This window comes from Phaenicophaeus curvirostris, unplaced genomic scaffold (assembly GCF_032191515.1).
Source record: "Phaenicophaeus curvirostris isolate KB17595 unplaced genomic scaffold, BPBGC_Pcur_1.0 scaffold_471, whole genome shotgun sequence".
Taxonomy (NCBI): Eukaryota; Metazoa; Chordata; class Aves; order Cuculiformes; family Cuculidae; genus Phaenicophaeus; species Phaenicophaeus curvirostris.
The window spans coordinates 16,503-36,204 of NW_027207049.1; the positions used below are offsets into that span (position 1 = coordinate 16,503).

Below are 19,702 nucleotides of genomic sequence, written 5' to 3' on the forward strand. Positions count from 1 at the left end.
CGGGAGCGGTCTGATTGGCTGCTTGGGGCTGGGGGCGTGGCCTCGCTCCCGCCCGCACCCCGTGATTGGCTGAGCGTCGCGCTGGGGGCGCGGCTCACCGGAAGCGGCGGCACCGGAAGTGGCTCACCGGAAGCGGCGGCACCGCCATGTTGGCTGCGGCGAGCGGCGGGGAGGCGAGGATGGCGGCGAGCGGCGGCGGCGGCTGCTTGCGGCCTTTCTCCTGCGAGCAGGGGCTGCTCTCGCGGCCCGACGGCTCCGCCGCCTTCCTGCAGGGTACGGGGGCCACTCCGGACCCCCCTTAACCGGCATCCCCCCCCCTCCTTTCCTGTGAACCGGTTCCCCCCCCCACCCCCTTCCTCGTTAACCGGCCTCCCTTCCCCCCTTCGTTAAACGGGGTCCGCCGTTATCCGGTGTTTCCCCCCTCCCCACCTTCCCCGTTAACCGGTTAACCCCTTCCCCTCCAGGCTCCACCTCGGTGCTGGCCGGTCTCTACGGTCCCGCCGAGGCCAAGAGCAGCCGGGAGCTCCCGGACCGGGCGGCCCTCGAGGTGCTGCTGCGCCCCAAGGTGGGGCTGCCAGGTGGGGGGGGGGGTCCCTAAGCTGAGAACCCCCTCCTCTTGCTTTCTGGGGGGGCCCTGGGGGGATCCTCAAGCTGAGACCCCCCTCCCCTTATTCTTGGGGGGGTCCCTGTGTCCCTGGGGGGGGGGGTCCCTAAGCTGAGATACCCCCCCCTCTTGCTTTTAAGGGGTTTCTCTGGGGGGGGTCTCCACTAGGAGGGTCCCCAGTGTCCCTTGAGGGGGGGATCTAGGAACCCATGTCCCTAGTTGGGGTCTCAGGCTTGGGGTCCCCCATAGGGTCTCCTGGGGGGGGGTCCCCATGTCCCTAGGGGGCTGCCTGTGTCCCTGGGGGGAGGTGGGGAGGGTCCCCATGTCCCTAGTTGGGGTCTCAGGCTTGGGGTCCCCAATAGGGTCTCCTGGGGGGGGTCCCCGTGTCCCTAGGGGGCTGCCTGTGTCCCTAGAGGGGTTGGGAGAGTCCCCAAGAGGGTCCCTGGGGGGGCTCCTTGTGTCCCTAGTTGAGGTCTTTAGGTCCGGCGTCCCCACATCTCTTCCTGGGGGGGGGGCCTTAGGGGTCCCCATGTCCCCTGGGGGGTCCCTAACCCCATCTTTCCCCCCCCCCCCCCAAGGCGTCCTGGAGCGCAGCCGGGAGCAGCTGCTGCGGCAGACGTGCGAGGCCGTGCTTTTGGGGGGCCTGCACCCCCGAACGGCCGTCACCCTCGTCCTGCAGGTCCTGAGCGACGCCGGCTCCGTATCCTCCCCACCTCGGGGGCCCAACCGGGGCCTGAGCTGGGCTTCTAGTTGCGTTTTTGGGGGAGTCCCCCCCTCCTTTTTCCTTGACACCCACCCCCCAAGCTGCTCTCGTGCTGCCTGAACGCGGCCTGCGTGGGGATGCTGGACGCGGGGCTCCCGCTTTCTTCTCTCTTCTGCGGCGTCACCTGCGCCCTCAACGCCTCGGGAGCCATCGTCCTCGACCCCGACGCCCAGCAGGAGCAGGTGAACCCCTCAACCAGCCCCCCACCCCCCCAGGAAGCCAAAAGGGGGTCCCCAAAACCCCTCGTGCCCACCTTGAACACACCCCCCCCCCCCCCAAACTTGTCATGGCAGGAAGCCCGCGCCGTGCTCACCTTCGCCATCGACAGCGCCGAGAGGAAGCTGCTCATGGCGAACACCAAGGGCAGCTGCTCCGTGGAGGAGGTGAGGGGGCTGGATCCATGGCTGGAGGGCAGGGAGGGTCTCCAGAGGGATCTGGATCCACGGCTGGAGGGCAGGGAGGGTCTCCAGAAGAACGAGATCCATGGATGGAGGGCAGGGAGGGTCTCCAGAGGGATCAGATCCATGGATGGAGGGCAGGGAGGGTCTCCAGAGGGATCAGATCCATGGCTGGAGGGCAGGGAGGGTCTCCAGAGGGATCAGATCCATGGATGGAGGGCAGGGAGGGTCTCCAGAGGGATCTGGATCCATGGCTGGAGGGCAGGGAGGGTCTCCAGAGGAACCAGATCCATGGCTGGAGGGCAGGGAGGGTCTCCAGAGGGATCTGGATCCATGGCTGGAGGGCAGGGAGGGTCTCCAGAGGAACCAGATCCATGGCTGGAGGGCAGGGAGGGTCTCCAGAGGGATCTGGATCCACGGCTGGAGGGCAGGGAGGGTCTCCAGAGGGACCAGATCCATGGCTGGAGAGCAGGGAGGGTCTCCAGAGGGATCGGATCCATGGCTGGAGGGCAGGGAGGGTCTCCAGAGGGATCAGATCCCTGGATGGAGGGCAGGGAGGGTCTCCAGAGAGATCAGATCCATGGCTGGAGGGCAGGGAGGGTCTCCAGAGGGATCAGATCCCTGGATGGAGGGCAGGGAGGGTCTCCAGAGGGATCGGATCCATGGCTGGAGAGCAGGGAGGGTCTCCAGAGGGATCAGATCCCTGGATGGAGGGCAGGGAGGGTCTCCAGAGGGATCAGGTCTGTGGTTGGAGGGCAGGGAGGGTCTCCAGAGGGATCAGATCCATGGCCGGAGGGCAGGGAGGGTCTCCAGAGAGATCAGGTCCGTGGCTGGAGGGCAGGGAGGGTCTCCAGAGGGATCTGGTTGGGCTCCGAGGAGGTTTAGGGGTCCGGTTTTGCCCCCGCAGATGCAGCAGTGCCTCGCAGCCGCCCAGCGCGCCGCCGACACCATCTTCCAGTTCTACCGTGACTCTATCCAGCGCAGATATTCCAAGTCCTGACGCCCCTTCCCAGCCCCGGCTGCCCCTCCCTGCCCCCGCTGGGCTCCGTAAAGGCTCCCCCTTCCCTGCTGACGCATCTCAGGACCCTCCTGACACCCCAAAGCGACCACAGACGCCTGGGGAGCATGGGGGGGAGCTGCGACCTGGAGCCTGCTGGGGGGACGCCCAAGATGGCAGCTGGGGGGACGCCCAAGATGGCAGCTGGGGGGGGTCATTCCATGAGGGTGCAATAAAAATGGTGGCCTGTGGCTGTGAGCCTGTGACCTTCCCAAGATGGTGGCTCCTTGGAGTGAATCCATGTCGTTTTCTCCGGATGGCGGCTCATTGGAGTGACTGACCTTCCCAAGATGGCAGCTGATTGGAGTGAATGGGTGGGTTTCTCAAGATGGCGGCTCTTTGGAGGGGATGAATGGCCTTCCCAAGATGGCGGCACATCCGGGTGAGTGGCCTTCCCAACATGGCAGCCCATTGGAGTGAATGCGTGGCCTTCCCAAGATGGCGGCTTATTGGACTGATTGAGTGACCTTCCCAAGATGGCGCCCACAAGCCATTCTGCGCTGGGGACCCCCAGGAGGGATCAGGGGGACAGTGGGGACCCCCAGGAGGGGACGGGGGGACACGGGGCCCTCGGCAGGGACATGGGGACATGCAGGAGGGGGCAGGGACACACCTGGGGACACAGGAGGGGACAAGTGGATACACACGGGGACACATGGGGACATGGGAGGGGACACATGGGGACATGGGAGGGGACATGGGGACACTCAGGAGGGGACAGAGGCACACGGGGGGGACATGGGGACGTGTGCAGTGAGGTGGGGACACGCAGGAGGGGACAGGGACACACCTGGGGACACAGGAGGGGACATGGGGGGACACATGGGGACACAGGGACACACAGGAGGGGACAAGGGGACAGACACGGGGACACACAGGAAGGGACAAGGACACACAAAAGGAGATGGGGACACAGGGACATGCAGGAGGGGACAAGGGGACAGACATGGGGACACTCAGGAGGGGACAGAGGCACACAGGGGGGACATGGGGACGTGTGCAGTGACATGGGGACACGCAGGAGGGGACAGGGACACACCTGGGGACACAGGAGGGGACATGGGGACACAGGAGGGGACATGCAGGAGGGGACAGGGACACACCTGGGGACACAGGAGGGGACATGGGGACACAGGAGGGGACAAGGGGATGCACGCGGGGGCACATGGTGACATAGGGATACAGGAGGGGACATGGGGACACGCAGGAGGGGACATGGGGACGCATGGGAAGGGACAAGGACACACTAGAAGGGAATGGGGACACACCTGGGGACACAGGAGGGGACATGGGGACATATAGGAAGGGACAAGGACACATAAGGAGGGATGGGGACACAGGGACACACAGGAGGGGACAAGGGGACAGACGTGGTGACATGGGGACAGACATGGGGACACACAGGAGGGGACAGAGGGACACAGGGACACAAAGGAGGGGAGATGGGGACACACATGGTGACATGGGGACACACAGGAGGGGACAGAGGGACACATGGGGACACTCAGGAGGGGCTCCGGGGCTCCCGTGGGGACACAGGGGGACACCCAGGGTCACCCAGGAGGGGCCCCGGGGGCACGTGCGGGGACACGAGGGGACACGGGGCGCAGGCGGGGACACACGTGCGCTGGCACCGTCCTGCTGTTTGCTCAGCGGCCACGTGCGAGGGATCGGCCGCTTGTGCAAGTGTCACCCCCCTGTCACCTGCCTCGCGGCCACCTGCGGCTTGGGGACAGGGGGACAGGGCAGGGGGACACGCAGCAGGGCTTGGGGACACAGAACAGGACAGGGGGACACGGACCAGGGCTTGGGGACACAGAACAGGGCAGGGGGACACGGACCAGGGCTTGGGGACACAGAACAGGACACGGGGACACGGACCAGGGCTTGGGGACACAGAACAGGGCAGGGGGACACATGTGGGGACAGGGACCGAGGCTTGGGGACACAGAGCAGGGTTTGGGGACACAGACCGTGACTTGGGGACACAGAACAGGGCAGGGGGACACGGACCAGGGCTTGGGGACACGCTTGGGGACCCACCCAAGGACTTGGGGACACAGACCATGACTTGGGGACATGGACCAAGGCTTGGGGACACAGAGCAGGGTTTGGGGACACACATGGGGACACAGACCAAGGCTTGGGGATGTGTGTGGGGACATGGACCAAGGCTTGGGGACACACATGGGGACACAGAGCAGGGTTTGGGGACACAGACCACGACATGGGGACACGTGTGGGGACAGGGACCAGGGCTTGGGGACACAGACCAGGGTTTGGGGACACACTTGGGGACACAGACCATGACTTGGGGACACAGAGCAGGGCTTGGGGACCCACCTGGGCTGCCACCCCAGGGCTTGGGGACAAAGACCATGACTTGGGGACACAGACCAAGGCTTGGGGACACAGACCAAGGCTTGGGGACACAGCCGAGGGTTTGGGGACACACATGGGGACACAGACCATGACCTGGGGGCACAGACCATGACTTGGGGACACAGACCAAGGCTTGGGGACCCAGAGCAGGGCTTGGGGACCCACCTGGGCCACCACCCCAGGGCTTGGGGACACAGAGCAGGGCTTGGGGACACGTGTGGGGACAGGGACCGAGGCTTGGGGACCCAGAGCAGGGCTTGGGGACACGTGTGGGGACACAGAGCAGGGTTTGGGGACACAGAGCAGGGCTTGGGGACACAGACTAAGGCTTGGAGACACATGTGGGGACAGGGACTGAGGCTTGGGGACACAGAGCAGGGTTTGGGGACAAAGATCAGGGCTTGGGGACACAGATCAGGGCTTGGGGACACATGTGGGGACACAGACCAAGGCTTGGAGACACAGAGCAGGGCTTGGAGACACAGAGCAGGGCTTGGGGACACACATGGGGACACAGACCATGAGTTGGGGACACAGAGCAGGGCTTGGGGACACATGTGGGGACAGGGACCAAGGCCTGGGGACACAGACCAAGGCTTGGGGACCCAGAGCAGAGCTCGGGGACCCACCTGGGCCGCCACCCCAGGCCTTGGATCCCCGTGTCCCACCCCCCCCCTCCCCCCTTCCCCGGGTGGAGCCGCAGGCGCGTCCTCGCACGTTGTCACCCTCGCGTCCCTCGTGTGTCCCCTGGCTCGGTGCCACCCGCGTCCCCTCCTTGTGCAACGGGGCCTGGCGGGGCCATAAAAACCCGCCGGGGGCCCAAGGTCGCCGCGAGGCCTTCGCCATGGAGCCCGGCGGAGCCTTCGGCCTCGGCCTCATCGTCATCGTCCTCCTCCTCGTCCTCGTCCTCGTCACCCGGGGCAGGGGACACGGCGGGGGACACCGCTTGCCCCCAGGGCCACCGGCCCTGCCGCTGCTGGGCAACCTGCTGCACATCTCGCCGGCCCGCACGCTGCACTCGCTGCTCAAGGTGAGGGGACCCCCATGTCCCCAAAGGCCACCCCCCCTTGTCCCCAAAGGCCACCCCCCCTTATCCCCAAAGGCCACCCCCCCTTGTCCCCAAAGGCCACCCCCCCTTATCCCCAAAGGCCACCCCCCCTTGACCCCAAAGGCCACCCCCCCTTATCCCCAAAGGCCACCCCCCCTTGTCCCCAAAGGCCACCCCACCTTGTCCCCAAAGGCCACCCCCCTTATCCCCAAAGGCCACCCCACCTTGTCCCCCAAAGGCCACCCCCCTCTTGTCCCCCAAGGCCACCCCCCCCTTGTCCCCAAAGGCCACCCCCCCTTGATCCCAAAGGCCACCCCCCTTATCCCCAAAGGCCACCCCACCTTGTCCCCCAAAGGCCACCCCCCTCTTGTCCCCCAAGGCCACCCCCCCTTGATCCCAAAGGTCACCCCCTCTTATCCCCAAAGGCCACCTCCTCTTGTCCCAAAATGCCACCCCCCCTTGTCCCCAAAGGCCACCCCCCCTTATCCCCAAAGGCCACCCCCCCTTGACCCCAAAGGCCACCCCCCCTTGTCCCCCAAGGCCACCCCCCCCTTGACCCCAAAGGCCACCCCCCCTTGTCCCCAAAGGCCACCCCACCTTGTCCCCAAAGGCCACCCCCCTCTTGTCCCCAAAGGCCACCCCCCCCTTGTCCCCAAAGGCCACCCCCCCTTGATCCCAAAGGCCACCCCCCCTTATCCCCAAAGGCCACCCCCCCCTTGTCCCCAAAAGCCACCACCCCTTGTCCCCAAAGGCCACCCTCGGGGTGCCTGCAGGGAGGCTCCGCCACCCCCTGTCCCCTAATGCCACCTCCTGGTCCCTGGGTCCCCCTTGTGTCACCCCCTGGCCCCTGGGTCACCCCCATCCCACTGTGTCTCCCCCATGTCACCCCTTGTCCCCCTAGTGTCACCCCTTGTCCCACGCTGTCACACCCCCCCCCCCCCAGTGTCACCCCAATGCCACCTTCGGGCCCCTGGGTCACCCCCTGTCCCACTGGCTCCCCCCAATGTCACCCCCTGTCCCCAAATGCCACCTCCTGTCCCCTAATGTCACCACTTGTCCCACTCTGTCACCCCCTCAGTGTCACCCCCCGGCCTCAAATGTCACCCCCTGGCCCCTAATGTCACCCTTTGCTCATCTCCTGCATCCCCTGTCCCTAAATGCCACCTCCTGTCCCCTAATGTCACCTCCCCCCCCCATGTCATCCCCCGTACCCTGTGTCGTGTTCTTGTCACCTCCTGCACCCTGGTCATGGACCAGAACTTGGGGACACGTGTGGGGACAGGGACCAGGGCTTGGGGACAGGGACCAGGGCTTGGGGACACGAACCAGGGCTTGGGGACACGTGTGGGGACACAGACCAGGGCTTGGGGACACATGTGGGGACACGAACCAGGGCTTGGGGACACGTGTGGGGACACAGACCAGGGCTTGGGGACACGAACCAGGGCTTGGGGACACGGACCAGGGCTTGGGGACATGAACCAGGGCTTGGGGACACATTTGGGGACACAGACCAGGGCTTGGGGACATGAACCAGGGCTTGGGGACACAAACCAGGGCTTGGAGACACATGTGGGGACATGAACCAGAGCTTGGGGACACATGTGGGGACAGACCAGGGCTTGGGGACACCAACCAGGGCTTGGGGACACGAACCAGGGCTTGGGGACACATTTGGGGACACAGACCAGGGCTTGGGGACACAAACCAGGGCTTGGGGACACGGACCAGGGCTTGGGGACACGGACCAGGGCTTGAGGAGACACATGGGGACATAGAAAAGGGCTTGGGGACACGGACCAGGGCTTGGGGACACGTTTGCGGACACGAACCAGGGCTTGGGGCCACGGTCCCCATCCTGCCCCCTCCGGTCCCTGCTGAAGATACGGGTGCTGGTTGGGTGGCGGCATCTCCAGTGCCGTCCCCTCCTGTCCCCTCGGTGTCCCCTCATGTCCCCTCCCGTCCCCTCGGTGTCCCCCCAGCTGAGTCGCACCTACGGCCCCGTCTTCACCGTCTACCTGGGTTCCCGGCGCGTGGTGGTTCTGTGCGGCCACGCGGCCGTGCGCGAGGCGCTGGTGGACAACGCCGAGGCCTTCTCCGGCCGCGGGCGCATGCCGACCGTGGAGAGCACCTTCCGCGGCCACGGTGAGCGACACGGGGGCTCCTCCAGCTCCTCGCATCCCAGGGCCTCCTCCGATGGAGCTCAACCCATGGGAGCTCCTCCACCTGGGATCCCAGCATCCTGGATCAATGGGGATCAACCCATGGGAGCTCCTCCACCTGGGATCCCAGCATCCTGGATCAATGGGGGATCAACCCATGGGAGCTCCTCCAACTGGGATCCCATCATCCTGGATCAATGGAGCTCAACCCATGGGTCCTCATCCAACTGGGATCCCATCATCCTGCTTCGATGGGGCTCAACCCATGGAGGATCCTCCTCCTGGGATCCCGTCATCCTGGATCAATGGGGGATCAACCCATGGGTGTTCATCCACCTGGGATCACATTGTCCTGCTCCAATGGGGGCTCAGCCCATGGGTGCTCATCCAACTGGGATCCCAGCATCCTGGATCAATGGGTGCTCATCCCATGGGTCCTCATCCAACTGGGATCCCAGCATCCTGGATCAATGGGGGATCAACCCATGGGAGCTCATCCAACTGGGTTCCCAGCATCCTGGATCAATGGGGGATCAACCCATGGGTCCTCATCCAACTGGGATCCCATCATCCTGGACCAATGGGGGATCAACCCATGGGTCCTCATCCAACTGGGATCCCATCATCCTGGACCAATGGGGGCTCAGCCCATGGGAGCTCCTCCAACTGGGATCCCAGCATCCTGGATCAATGGGGACTCATCCCATGGGAGCTCCTCCAACTGGGATCCCAGCATCCTGGATCAATGGAGATCAACCCATGGGAGCTCCTCCAACTGGGATCCCAGCATCCTGGATCAATGGGGGATCAGCCCATGGGTCCTCATCCAACTGGGATCCCATCATCCTGGATCAATGGGGGATCAACCCATGGGTCCTCATCCAACTGGGATCCCAGCATCCTGGATCAACGGGGGCTCAACCCATGGCAGCTCCTCCAACTGGGATCCCAGCATCCTGGATCAATGGGGGATCAGCCCTTGGGTCCTCATCCAACTGGGATCCCAGCATCCTGGATCAATGGGGGCTCATCCCATGGGTGCTCATCCAACTGGGATCCCATCATCCTGGATCAATGGGGGATCAACCCATGGGTCCTCATCCAACTGGATTCACATCATGATCCTCTGATGGAGGCTCATCCCACGGGAGCTCATCCCATGGGTGCTCATCCACCTGGGATCCCAGCATCCTGGATCAATGGGGGATCAACCCATGGGAGCTCCTCCAACTGGGATCCCAGCATCCTGGATCAATGGGGGATCAACCCATGGGTCCTCATCCACCTCGGATCCCAGCGTCCTGCTCCGATGGAGCTCAACCCATGGGTGCTCATCCCATGGGTCCTCATCCAACTGGGATCCCATCATCCTGGATCAACGGGTGCTCATCCCATGGGTGTTCATCCCATGGGTCCTCATCCAACTGGATTCCCATCATGCTCCTCTGATGGAGGCTCATCCCATGGGAGCTCATCCCCTGGGTGCTCCTCCAACTGGGATCCCATCATCCTGGATCAATGGGGGCTCATCCCATGGGTCCTCATCCCACGTGTCCTCATGCACCTGGGATCCCATCATCCTGGATCAATGGGGATCATCCCATGGGTGCTAAACTTGATGGGTTCTCAGCCCATGGGTGCTCCTCCTAGTCCTGATGGGTTCCCATGGGTGCTCCTCCCCTGGTCCTGATGGGTTCCCATGGGTGCTCCTCCCCTAGTCCTGATGGGTTCCCATGGGTGCTCCTCCCCATGGGTGCTCACCCCCTTGCCCCCTCCCCCCCAGGCGTTGTCTTTTCCAACGGGGAGCGCTGGCGCCAGCTCCGCCGCTTCTCCTTGACCGTCCTCCGGGACTTCGGCATGGGACGCAAAACCATCGAGGGGCGCATCCAGGAGGAGGCCCAGTTCCTGCTGCAGGAGCTGCGGGACACCAAAGGTGGGGGATGGGGGGGCGGACGGGGACCACCCATGGGTGCTCCTCCCATGGGTGCTCATCCAGATGGGTTCCCACCATCCAGCTCCTATGGGTGCTCCTCCCGTAGATGCTCATCCAGATGGGTTCCCACCATCCAGCTCCCATGAATGCTCCTCCCATGGATGCTCATCCAGATGGGCTCCCACCATCCTGCTCCCCCGGGTTCTCCTCCCCCGGGTTCTCCTCCATGATGGGTGCCAACTCTGTGTGTCCCAGAGGAACCCTTCGATCCCACCTACATCCTGAGCTGCGCCGTCTCCAACATCATCTGCTCCATCGTCTTCGGGGATCGCTTCGATTACCGGGATGAGGAATTCCTGGAGCTTCTCCAGATGATGAACGAGAGCTTCCGCGAGATCAGCACCCCCTGGGCGCAGGTGGGGAGGGGGCAGGGTGGTGGGGACGGTGGGTCTGGGAGATGGTTGGAGGTCAGGGTGGTGGGTACGATGGGTCTGGGTGGTGGTTGGAGGTCGGGGTGGTGGGTACGATGGGTCTGGGAGATGGTTGGAGGTCAGGAGGGTGTGGTGGGTCCCCCCAGCTGTACGACATGGCGGAGACGCTGCTGCAGCACCTGCCGGGCCGGCACCGGCGCATCCCGCACCTCCTGGGCCGCATGAGGGACTTCATCGCCCGCCGCGTGCGCCGCAACCGCCTCAGCCTCGACCCCCAGCAGCCCCGCGACTTCATCGACTGCTTCCTGATCCAGATGGAGAAGGTGACCTCCAGGGTGACCCCAGGAACCCTTGGGTGACCCCACGGACCCATGGTGACCCCAGGAACCCATGGTGACCCCAAGCCTTCAGGATGATCTCAGGAACCCATGGGTGATCCTGAGCCTCCAGGGTGACCCCAGGAACCCATGAGTGACCCTAAGAACCCATGGTGACCCTGAGCCTCCAGGATGATCTCAAGAACTCATGGGTGACCTCAAGCATCCGGGATGACCCCAAGGACTCATGGTGACCCAATGTGTCCAAGGGGACCCCCAAGAACCCATGGTGACCCCATGGGTCCAGGATGCTCTCAAGAACCCATGGGTGGTCCTGAGCCTCCAGGATGACCCCGAGAACCCTTAGGTGACCCCACGTGTCCAAGAGGACCTCAAGGACCCATGGCTGATACCGTGGGTCCAAGGTGGTCCTGAGCACCCATGGGTTACCCCATGGGTCCAAGGTGACCCCCAAGAACTCATGGTGACCCCATGGGTCCAAGGTGACCCCAAGAACCCATGGGTGACCCTGAGCCTCCAGGGTGACCCCAAGAACCCTTGGGCGACCCCAAGAACCCATGGTGACTCCAGGAACCCATGGTGACCCCGAGCCTCCAGGGTGACCCCAAGAACCCATGGTGACCCCAGGAACCCATGGTGGCCCCGAGCCTCCAGGATGATCTCAGGAACCCATGGGTGATCCTGAGCCTCCAGGGTGACCCCAGGAACCCATGGTGACCCCAAGCCTCCAGGATGATCTCAGGAACCCATGGGTGATCCTGAGCCTCCAGGATGACCCCAGGAACCCATGGGTGACCCTAAGAACCCATGGGTGACCCTGAGCCTCCAGGATGATCTCAAGAACTCATGGGTGACCTCAAGCATCCGGGATGACCCCAAGGACTCATGGTGACCCAATGTGTCCAAGGGGACCCCCAAGAACCCATGGTGACCCCATGGGTCCAGGATGCTCTCAAGAACCCATGGGTGGTCCTGAGCCTCCAGGATGACCCCAAGAACCCTTAGGTGACCCCACGTGTCCAAGAGGACCTCAAGAACCCATGGCTGATATCGTGGGTCCAAGGTGGTCCTGAGCACCCATGGGTTACCCCATGGGTCCAAGGTGACCCCCAAGAACTCATGGTGACCCCATGGGTCCAAGGTGACCCCAAGAACCCATGGGTGACCCTGAGCCTCCGGGATGACCCCGAGCAGTCGTGGTGACCCCGAGCACCCCTGGGTGCCCCCATCTTCTCCCCCCCCCACCCCAGGAGAAGGCCAACCCGGCCTCGGAGTTCACGATGGAGAACCTGGAGCTCACCACCCTCAACCTCTTCTTCGCGGGCACCGAGACCGTCAGCTCCACCCTGCGCTTCGGCTTCCTGCTCCTCATGAGGCACCCGGAGGTGCAGGGTCAGTGGGGACCCTGGGACCCCCCCGCCCCATAGCGACCCCTCCGTAGGGACCCCCCGCCCCATAGGGACCCCCCCGACCCATAGCGACCCCCCAGAGCCACCATAGGGACCCCCCAGACCCATAGGGACCCCCCACCCCATAGGGACCCCCCCGCCCCATAGGGACCCCCCAGACCCACCATAGGGACCCCCCAGACCCATAGGGACCCCCCACCCCATAGGGACCCCCCGCCCCATAGGGACCCCCCAGACCCACCATAGGGACCCCCCAGACCCATAGGGACCCCCCACCCCATAGGGACCACCCAGACCCATAGGGACCCCCCACCCCATAGGGACCACCCAGACCCATAGGGACCCACCATAGGGACCCCCCAGACCCATAGGGACCCCCCAGACCCATAGGGAGCCCCTATAGGGACCCCCCCGACCCATAGGGACCCCCCCAGACCCATAGAGACCCCCTGTAGGGACCCCCCACCCCATAGGGACCACCCAGACTCATAGGGACCCACCATAGGGACACCCCCAGACCCATAGGGACCACCCAGACTCATAGGGACCCACCATAGGGACCCCCCAGACCCATAGGGACCCCCCAGACCCATAGAGACCCCCTGTAGGGACCCCCCACCCCATAGGGATCACCCAGACCCATAGGGACCCACCATAGGGACCCCCCAGACACATAGGGACCCCCCAGACCCATAGGGACCCACCATAGGGACCCCCCAGACCCATAGGGACCCCCCAGACCCATAGGGAGCCCCTATAGGGACCCCCCCCGACCCATAGGGACCCCCCAGACCCATAGAGACCCCCTGTAGGGACCCCCCACCCCATAGGGACCCCCCAGACCCATAGAGACCCCCTGTAGGGACCCCCCACCCCATAGGGACCCCCCAGACCCATAGGGACCCACCATAGGGACCCCCCACCCCATAGGGACCCCCCAGACCCATAGGGACCCCCTATAGGGACCCCCCAGACCCATAGAGACCCCAAACCCATAGGGAGCCCCCAGACCCATAGAGACCCCAGACCCATAGGGAGCCCCGTGACCCATAGGGACCCCAAACCCATAGGGAGCCCTCAGACCCATAGGGAGCCCCGTGACCCATAGGGACCCCAGACCCCTAGGGACCCCCAGACCTATAGGGAGTCCCGAGACCCATAGGGACCCCAGACCCATAGGGACCCCAGACCCATAAAGGCCCCAGACCCCATAGGGACCCCAGACCCTATAGAGACTCCCAGATCCCTAGGGACCCCCAGACCTACTGAGACCCCCAGACCCCTAGGGGCCCCCAGACCCATAGAAACCTCCCAGACCCCTAGGGAGCGCCCAGACCCTATAGAGACCCCCAGACCCTTACAGACCCCCAGACCCCTAAGGACCCCCAGACCCTATAGAGACCACAGACCCCTAGGGGCCCCCAGACCCATAGAAACTTCCCAGACACCTAGGGAGCCCCCAGACCCATAGAAACTTCCCAGACCCCTAGGGACCCCCAGACCCTATAGAGACCCCCAGACCCCTAGGGAGCCCCCAGACCCGTAGAAACTTCCCAGACCCCTAGGGACCCCCCAGACCCTATAGAGACCCCCAGACCCTTAGAGACCCCCAGACCCCTAGGGACCCCCAGACCCTATAGAGACCCCCAGACCCCTAGGAACCCCCAGACCCATAGAAACTTCCCAGACCCCTAGGGAGCCCCCAGACCCCTAGAAACTTCCCAGACCCCTAGGGACCCCCAGACCCTATAGAGACCCCCAGACCCTTAGAGACCCCCAGACCCCTAGGGACCCCCCAGGCCCTATAGAGACCCCCAGACCCTTAGAGACCCCCAGACCCCTAGGGGCCCCCAGACCCATAGAAACCTCCCAGACCCCTAGGGAGCCCCCAGACCCTATAGAGACCCCCAGACCCCTAGGAACCCCCAGACCCATAGAAACTTCCCAGACCCCTAGGGAGCCCCCAGACCCCTAGAAACTTCCCAGACCCCTAGGGACCCCCAGACCCTATAGAGACCCCCAGACCCTTAGAGACCCCCAGACCCCTAGGGAACCCCAGACCCTATAGAGACCCCAGACCCCTAGGAACCCCCAGACCCATAGAAACTTCCCAGACCCCTAGGGAGCCCCCAGACCCCTAGAAACTTCCCAGACCCCTAGGGACCCCCAGACCCCTAGAAACTTCCCAGACCCCTAGGGACCCCCAGACCCTATAGAGACCCCCAGACCCTTAGAGACCCCCAGACCCCTAGGGACCCCCAGACCCTATAGAGACCCCCCAGACCCTTAGAGACCCCCAGACCCCTAGGGACCCCCCAGACCCTATAGAGACCCCAGACCCCTAGGGGCCCCCAGACCCATAGAAACTTCCCAGACCTCTAGGGAGCCCCCAGACCCATAGAAACTTCCCAGACCCCTAGGGACCCCCAGACCCTATAGAGACCCCCAGACCCTATAGAGACCCCCAGACCCCTAGGAACCCCCAGACCCATAGAAACCTCCCAGACCCCTAGGGAGCGCCCAGACCCATAGAAACTTCCCAGACCCCTAGGGAGCCCCCAGACCCATAGAAACTTCCCAGACCCCTAGGGACCCCCAGACCCTATAGAGACCCCCAGACCCCTAGGGACCCCCAGACCCTATAGAGACCCCCAGACCCCTAGGGGCCCCCAGACCCCTAGAAACCTCCCAGACCCCTAGGGAGCGCCCAGACCCATAGAGCCCCCCCCCTCTGGTTTGCAGAGAAGGTTCTGGAAGAGATCGACAGGGTGATCGGGCGGGAGCGCGCTCCCTGCGCCGCCGACCGCAGCCGCATGCCCTACACCGACGCCGTCCTGCACGAGATCCAGCGCTGCAGCGACCCTCATCCCCATGAACGTCCCGCACCGCGTCACCCGCGACACGCTCTTCCGCGGCTTCCTCATCCCCAAGGTGCTGCGGCCCCCGCCATGCGGCCCCCGCCATGCGGCTCCTGCCCTGCGGCTCCATGCGTGCAGCTCCACGCGCCTGCCCTGCAGCTCCTCTCCACGCATGAAGCTCCACGCATGCAGCTCCACTCCACGCATGCAGCTCCACGCATGCTGCCCTGCAGCTCCTCTCCATGCACAAAGCTCCACGCATGCAGCTCCACCCATGCTGCCCTGCAGCTCCACTCCACACATCCAGCTCCATGCACGCTGCTCTACAGCTCCACTCCACGCATGCAGCTCCACACATGCTGCCCTGCAGCTCCTCTCCATGCATGAAGCTCCACGCATGCAGCTCCACTCCACACACGCAGCTCCACGCATGCTGCTCTACAGCTCCTCTCCACACATGCAGCTCCACGCATGCAGCTCCACTCCATGCACGTAGCTCAGTGCATGCAGCTCCATGCACACTGCCCTGCAGCTCCTCTCCACACATCCAGCTCCACGCACGCTGCCCTGCAGCTCCTCTCCACACATCCAGCTCCATGTATGCTGCCCTGCAGCTCCTCTCCACACATCCAGCTCCACGCATGCTGCCCTGCAGCTCCTCTCCACGCATCCAGCTCCACACATGCTGCCCTGCAGCTCCACTCCACGCATCCAGCTCCATGTATGCTGCCCTGCAGCTCCTCTCCACGCATCCAGCTCCATGCATGCTGCCCTGCAGCTCCTCTCCATGCATCCAGCTCCATGCACGCTGCCCTGCAGCTCCTCTCCACACATGCAGCTCCATGCACCTGCCCTACAGCCCCCCCCTTTTACCCCCCCGTGGGACCAAGGGCACCCCCAGACCCCGCACTGCCCCCCCTATCGCCCCCCCCTTGCCCCACAGCCCCCCCCATGGGACCAAGGGCACCCCCAGACCCCCCATTGTCCCCCTATCACCCCCCCCTTGCCCCACAGCCCCCCCTCAAAGGGACCAAGGGCACCCCCAGACCCCCCACTGTCCCCCCTATCACCCCCCCCGTGCCCCTCAGCCCCCCCTCAAAGGGACCAAGGGCCCCCCCAGCCCCCCCTTTCCCCCCCATATCACCCCCCCCTTGCCCCACAGCCCCCCCTCAAAGGGACCAAGGGCACCCCCAGACCCCCCTTTCCCCCCATATCACCCCCCCCGTGCCCCACAGCCCACCCCTATGGGACCAAGGGCACCCCCAGACCCCCCAGTGCCCCCTTATCACCCCCCCTTGCCCCACAGCCCCCCCTCAAGGGGACCAAGGGCACCCCCAGACACCCCATTGCCCCCCCCTTGCCCCCCTGTACCCCACAGACCCCCCCAAAGGGACCAAGGGCACCCCCAGACCACCCATTGTCCCCCTATCACACCCCCCCTTGCCCCACAGCCCCCCCTCAAAGGGACCAAGGGCACCCCCCGCCCCCCCTTCCCCCCCCCCCAGGCTCACAGCCCCCCCTTTGCTCCCCCCCCAGGACACGGACGTGTACCCCCTGCTCAGCTCGGCTCTCCACGACCCCTCCCACTTCAAGAACCCCCAAACCTTCGACCCCCAAAACTTCCTGGACGCCAGCGGCGCCTTCAAACGCAACGAGGCCTTCGTGCCCTTCTCCTCAGGTAACCCCCCCCACCCCCCCCAGGACCCCCCCAGGAGGCCCCCCGGGACCCCCCCAATGACTCCTGAACCCCCCAATGGCCCCATAACCCCCCCCAATGACCTCCAGGACCCCCTCAATGACCCCAGATCCCTCGTAGGACCCCGTGAGCCCCCCTGACCCCCCCCAATATCCCCATGACCCCCCTAATGACCCCATAACCCCCCCAATGACCTCCAGGACCCCCTCAATGACCCCCAGACCCCTCATAGGGCCCCGTGAGCCCCGCTGACCCCCCCCAATGACCCCATAACCCCCCCTAATGACCTCCAGGACCCCCTCAATGACCCCTAGACCCCTCATAGGGCCCCCTGAGCCCCCCTGACCCCCCCCAATGACCCCATGACCCCCACTAATGACCTCCAGGACCCCCTCAACGACACCCAGACCCCTTGTAGGGCCCCGTGAGCCCCCCGACCCCACCCAATAACCCCATAACCCCCCCCATGACCCCCCCCAATGACCCCATAACCCCCCCAATGACCCCATAACCCCACCTAATGACCTCCAGGACCCACTCAATGACCCCCAGGCCCCTCATAGGGCCCCCCTGAGCCCCCCTGACCCCCCACAATGACCCCATAACCGCCCCAAATGACTTCCATGACCCCCCCCAATGACCTCATTACCCCCCCAATGACCTCCAGGACCCCCCCAATGACCCCCAGGCCCCTCCAGTGACCCCATACCCCCCCCCCCAAAGACCCCCTCAGCCCCCCAATGACCCCATAACCCCCCCTAATGACCTCCAGGACCCCCTCAACGACCCCCAGACCCCTCATAGGGCCCCATGAGCCCCTTGACCCCACCCAATAACCCCATAACCCCCCCAATGACCCCCTCAATGACCCCATAACCCCCCCAATGACTCCCTCAATGACCCCATAACCCCCTCCATGACCCCCTCAATGACCCCATAACCCCCCCAATGACTCCCTCAATGACCCCATAACCCCTTCCATGACCCCCATGAACCCCCCAATGACCCCATAAACCCCCTTAACGACCCCATGAACCCCCCCTAATGACCCCCAGACCCCTCATAGGGCCCCATGAGCCCCTCCAACCCCCCCTAATGACCCCATAACCCCCCCAATGACCCCATAACCCCCACTAATGACCTCCAGGACCCCCTCAATGACCCCCAGGCCCCTCATAGGGCCCCCTGACCCCCCCCCAATGACCCCATAACCCCCCCAGTGACCCCATAACCCCCCCCCCCCAGGGAAGCGCGTGTGCCTGGGGGAGACCCTGGCGAGGATGGAGCTTTTCCTCTTCCTGACGTCGATCCTGCAGCAGCTGCGGCTGCAGCCCCTGGTCCCCCCCTCGCAGCTCCCCACGACCCCCTGCGAGAGCGGCTTCGGCAACGTGCCCCCCCCGGTACCGCCTCATCGTGTGCCCCCGGTGACCCCCCCTCACCGCTGGGACCCCCCCAGGGACACCCCGAAAGGGAGAACCCCCTGGGAACCCCCCTGGGAGCCCCTCCAGGGACACCCCAAAAGGGAGAACCCCCTGGGAACCCCCCCAGGGACACCCCAAAAGGGAGAGGACCCCCCCCAGGACATCCCCAAAAGGGAGAACCCCCTGGGAACCCCCCCTAGGGACACCCCAAAAGGGAGAACCCCCTGGGAACCCCCCCAGGGACACCCCAAAAGGGAGAGAAACCCCCCCGGGACACCCCAAAAGGGAGAACCCCCTGGGAACCCCCCCTAGGGACACCCCAAAAGGGAGAACCCCCTGGGAACCCCCCCAGGGACACCCCAAAAGGGAGAGAAACCCCCCCCAGGACAACCCAAAAGGGAGAACCCCCTGGGAACCCCCCTGGGAACCCCTCCTAGGGACACCCCAAAAGGGAGAACCCCCTGGGAACCCCCCCAGGGACACCCCAAAAGGGAGAGAAACCCCCCCGGGACACCCCAAAAGGGAGAACCCCCTGGGAACCCCCCTGGGAACCCCCCCAGGGACACCCCCAAGGACACCCCAAAAGGGAGAACTCTCCCCCAGGGCCCCCCAAAAGGGAGAGAACCCCCCCAGGACACCCCAAAAGGGACAGAACACCCCCCTCAGGACACCCCAAAAGGGAGACCCCCCCCACCTGGGCCACCCCAAAGGGGAGAATTCTCTCACCTGGACACCCCAGGGACCCCCCCAAAAGGGAGAGAACCCCCCCCAGGGACACCCCAAAAGGGAGAGAACCCCCCCCCAGGGACACCCCAAAAGGGAGAACCCCTTGGGAATTCCACACCCCCCCCCAATAAAGTCCCTCTCAGTCTCTCCTGGTTGCAGCATCGTTGGGGGGGAAGAAATGGGGGGGGCAGATCCAGGAGCCCCAGATCCCTGGGGGCTGATCCTGAACCCCCAAACTGTGTTCCCCCCCCCCCCAAACCGTGTCCCCCCCTAAACCGTGTCCCCCCCAAACCATGTTCTCTCCACATTGTGTCCCCCCCAAACCGTGTCCCCCCCAAAACCGTGTCCCCCCAAACCGTGTCCCCCCAAAACTGTGTCCCCCCAAATCGTGTTCCCCCTAAACTGCCCCCCCCAAATCGTGTCCCCCCCCAAAACCATTCCCCCAAATCATGTCCCCCCCCAAATCGTGGCCCCTC

At 64.7% G+C, this 19,702-nt stretch overlaps 2 protein-coding genes across 2 annotated transcripts; both read left to right on the forward strand.

Moving 5' to 3' along the window:
• The first annotated feature begins 135 nt into the window (after positions 1-135).
• Positions 136-3,015, forward strand: EXOSC5 (exosome component 5). Its single transcript, XM_069883021.1, has 6 exons — positions 136-273; positions 465-578; positions 1,183-1,304; positions 1,409-1,549; positions 1,661-1,750; positions 2,673-3,015. Exons 1-6 carry the CDS (start codon positions 147-149, stop codon positions 2,763-2,765), a joined length of 687 nt encoding a protein of 228 aa, XP_069739122.1. The 5' UTR covers positions 136-146; the 3' UTR covers positions 2,766-3,015.
• Positions 3,016-6,048: 3,033 nt separating this feature from the next.
• LOC138735131 (cytochrome P450 2G1-like) lies at positions 6,049-18,507 on the forward strand. The gene is given in 11 exon segments (XM_069883024.1): positions 6,049-6,234; positions 8,235-8,397; positions 10,198-10,347; positions 10,603-10,763; positions 10,925-11,101; positions 12,367-12,508; positions 15,268-15,386; positions 15,388-15,456; positions 16,920-17,061; positions 18,325-18,470; positions 18,472-18,507. Coding segments are annotated over 11 exon segments (1,491 nt in total).
• Positions 18,508-19,702: the final 1,195 nt, after the last annotated feature.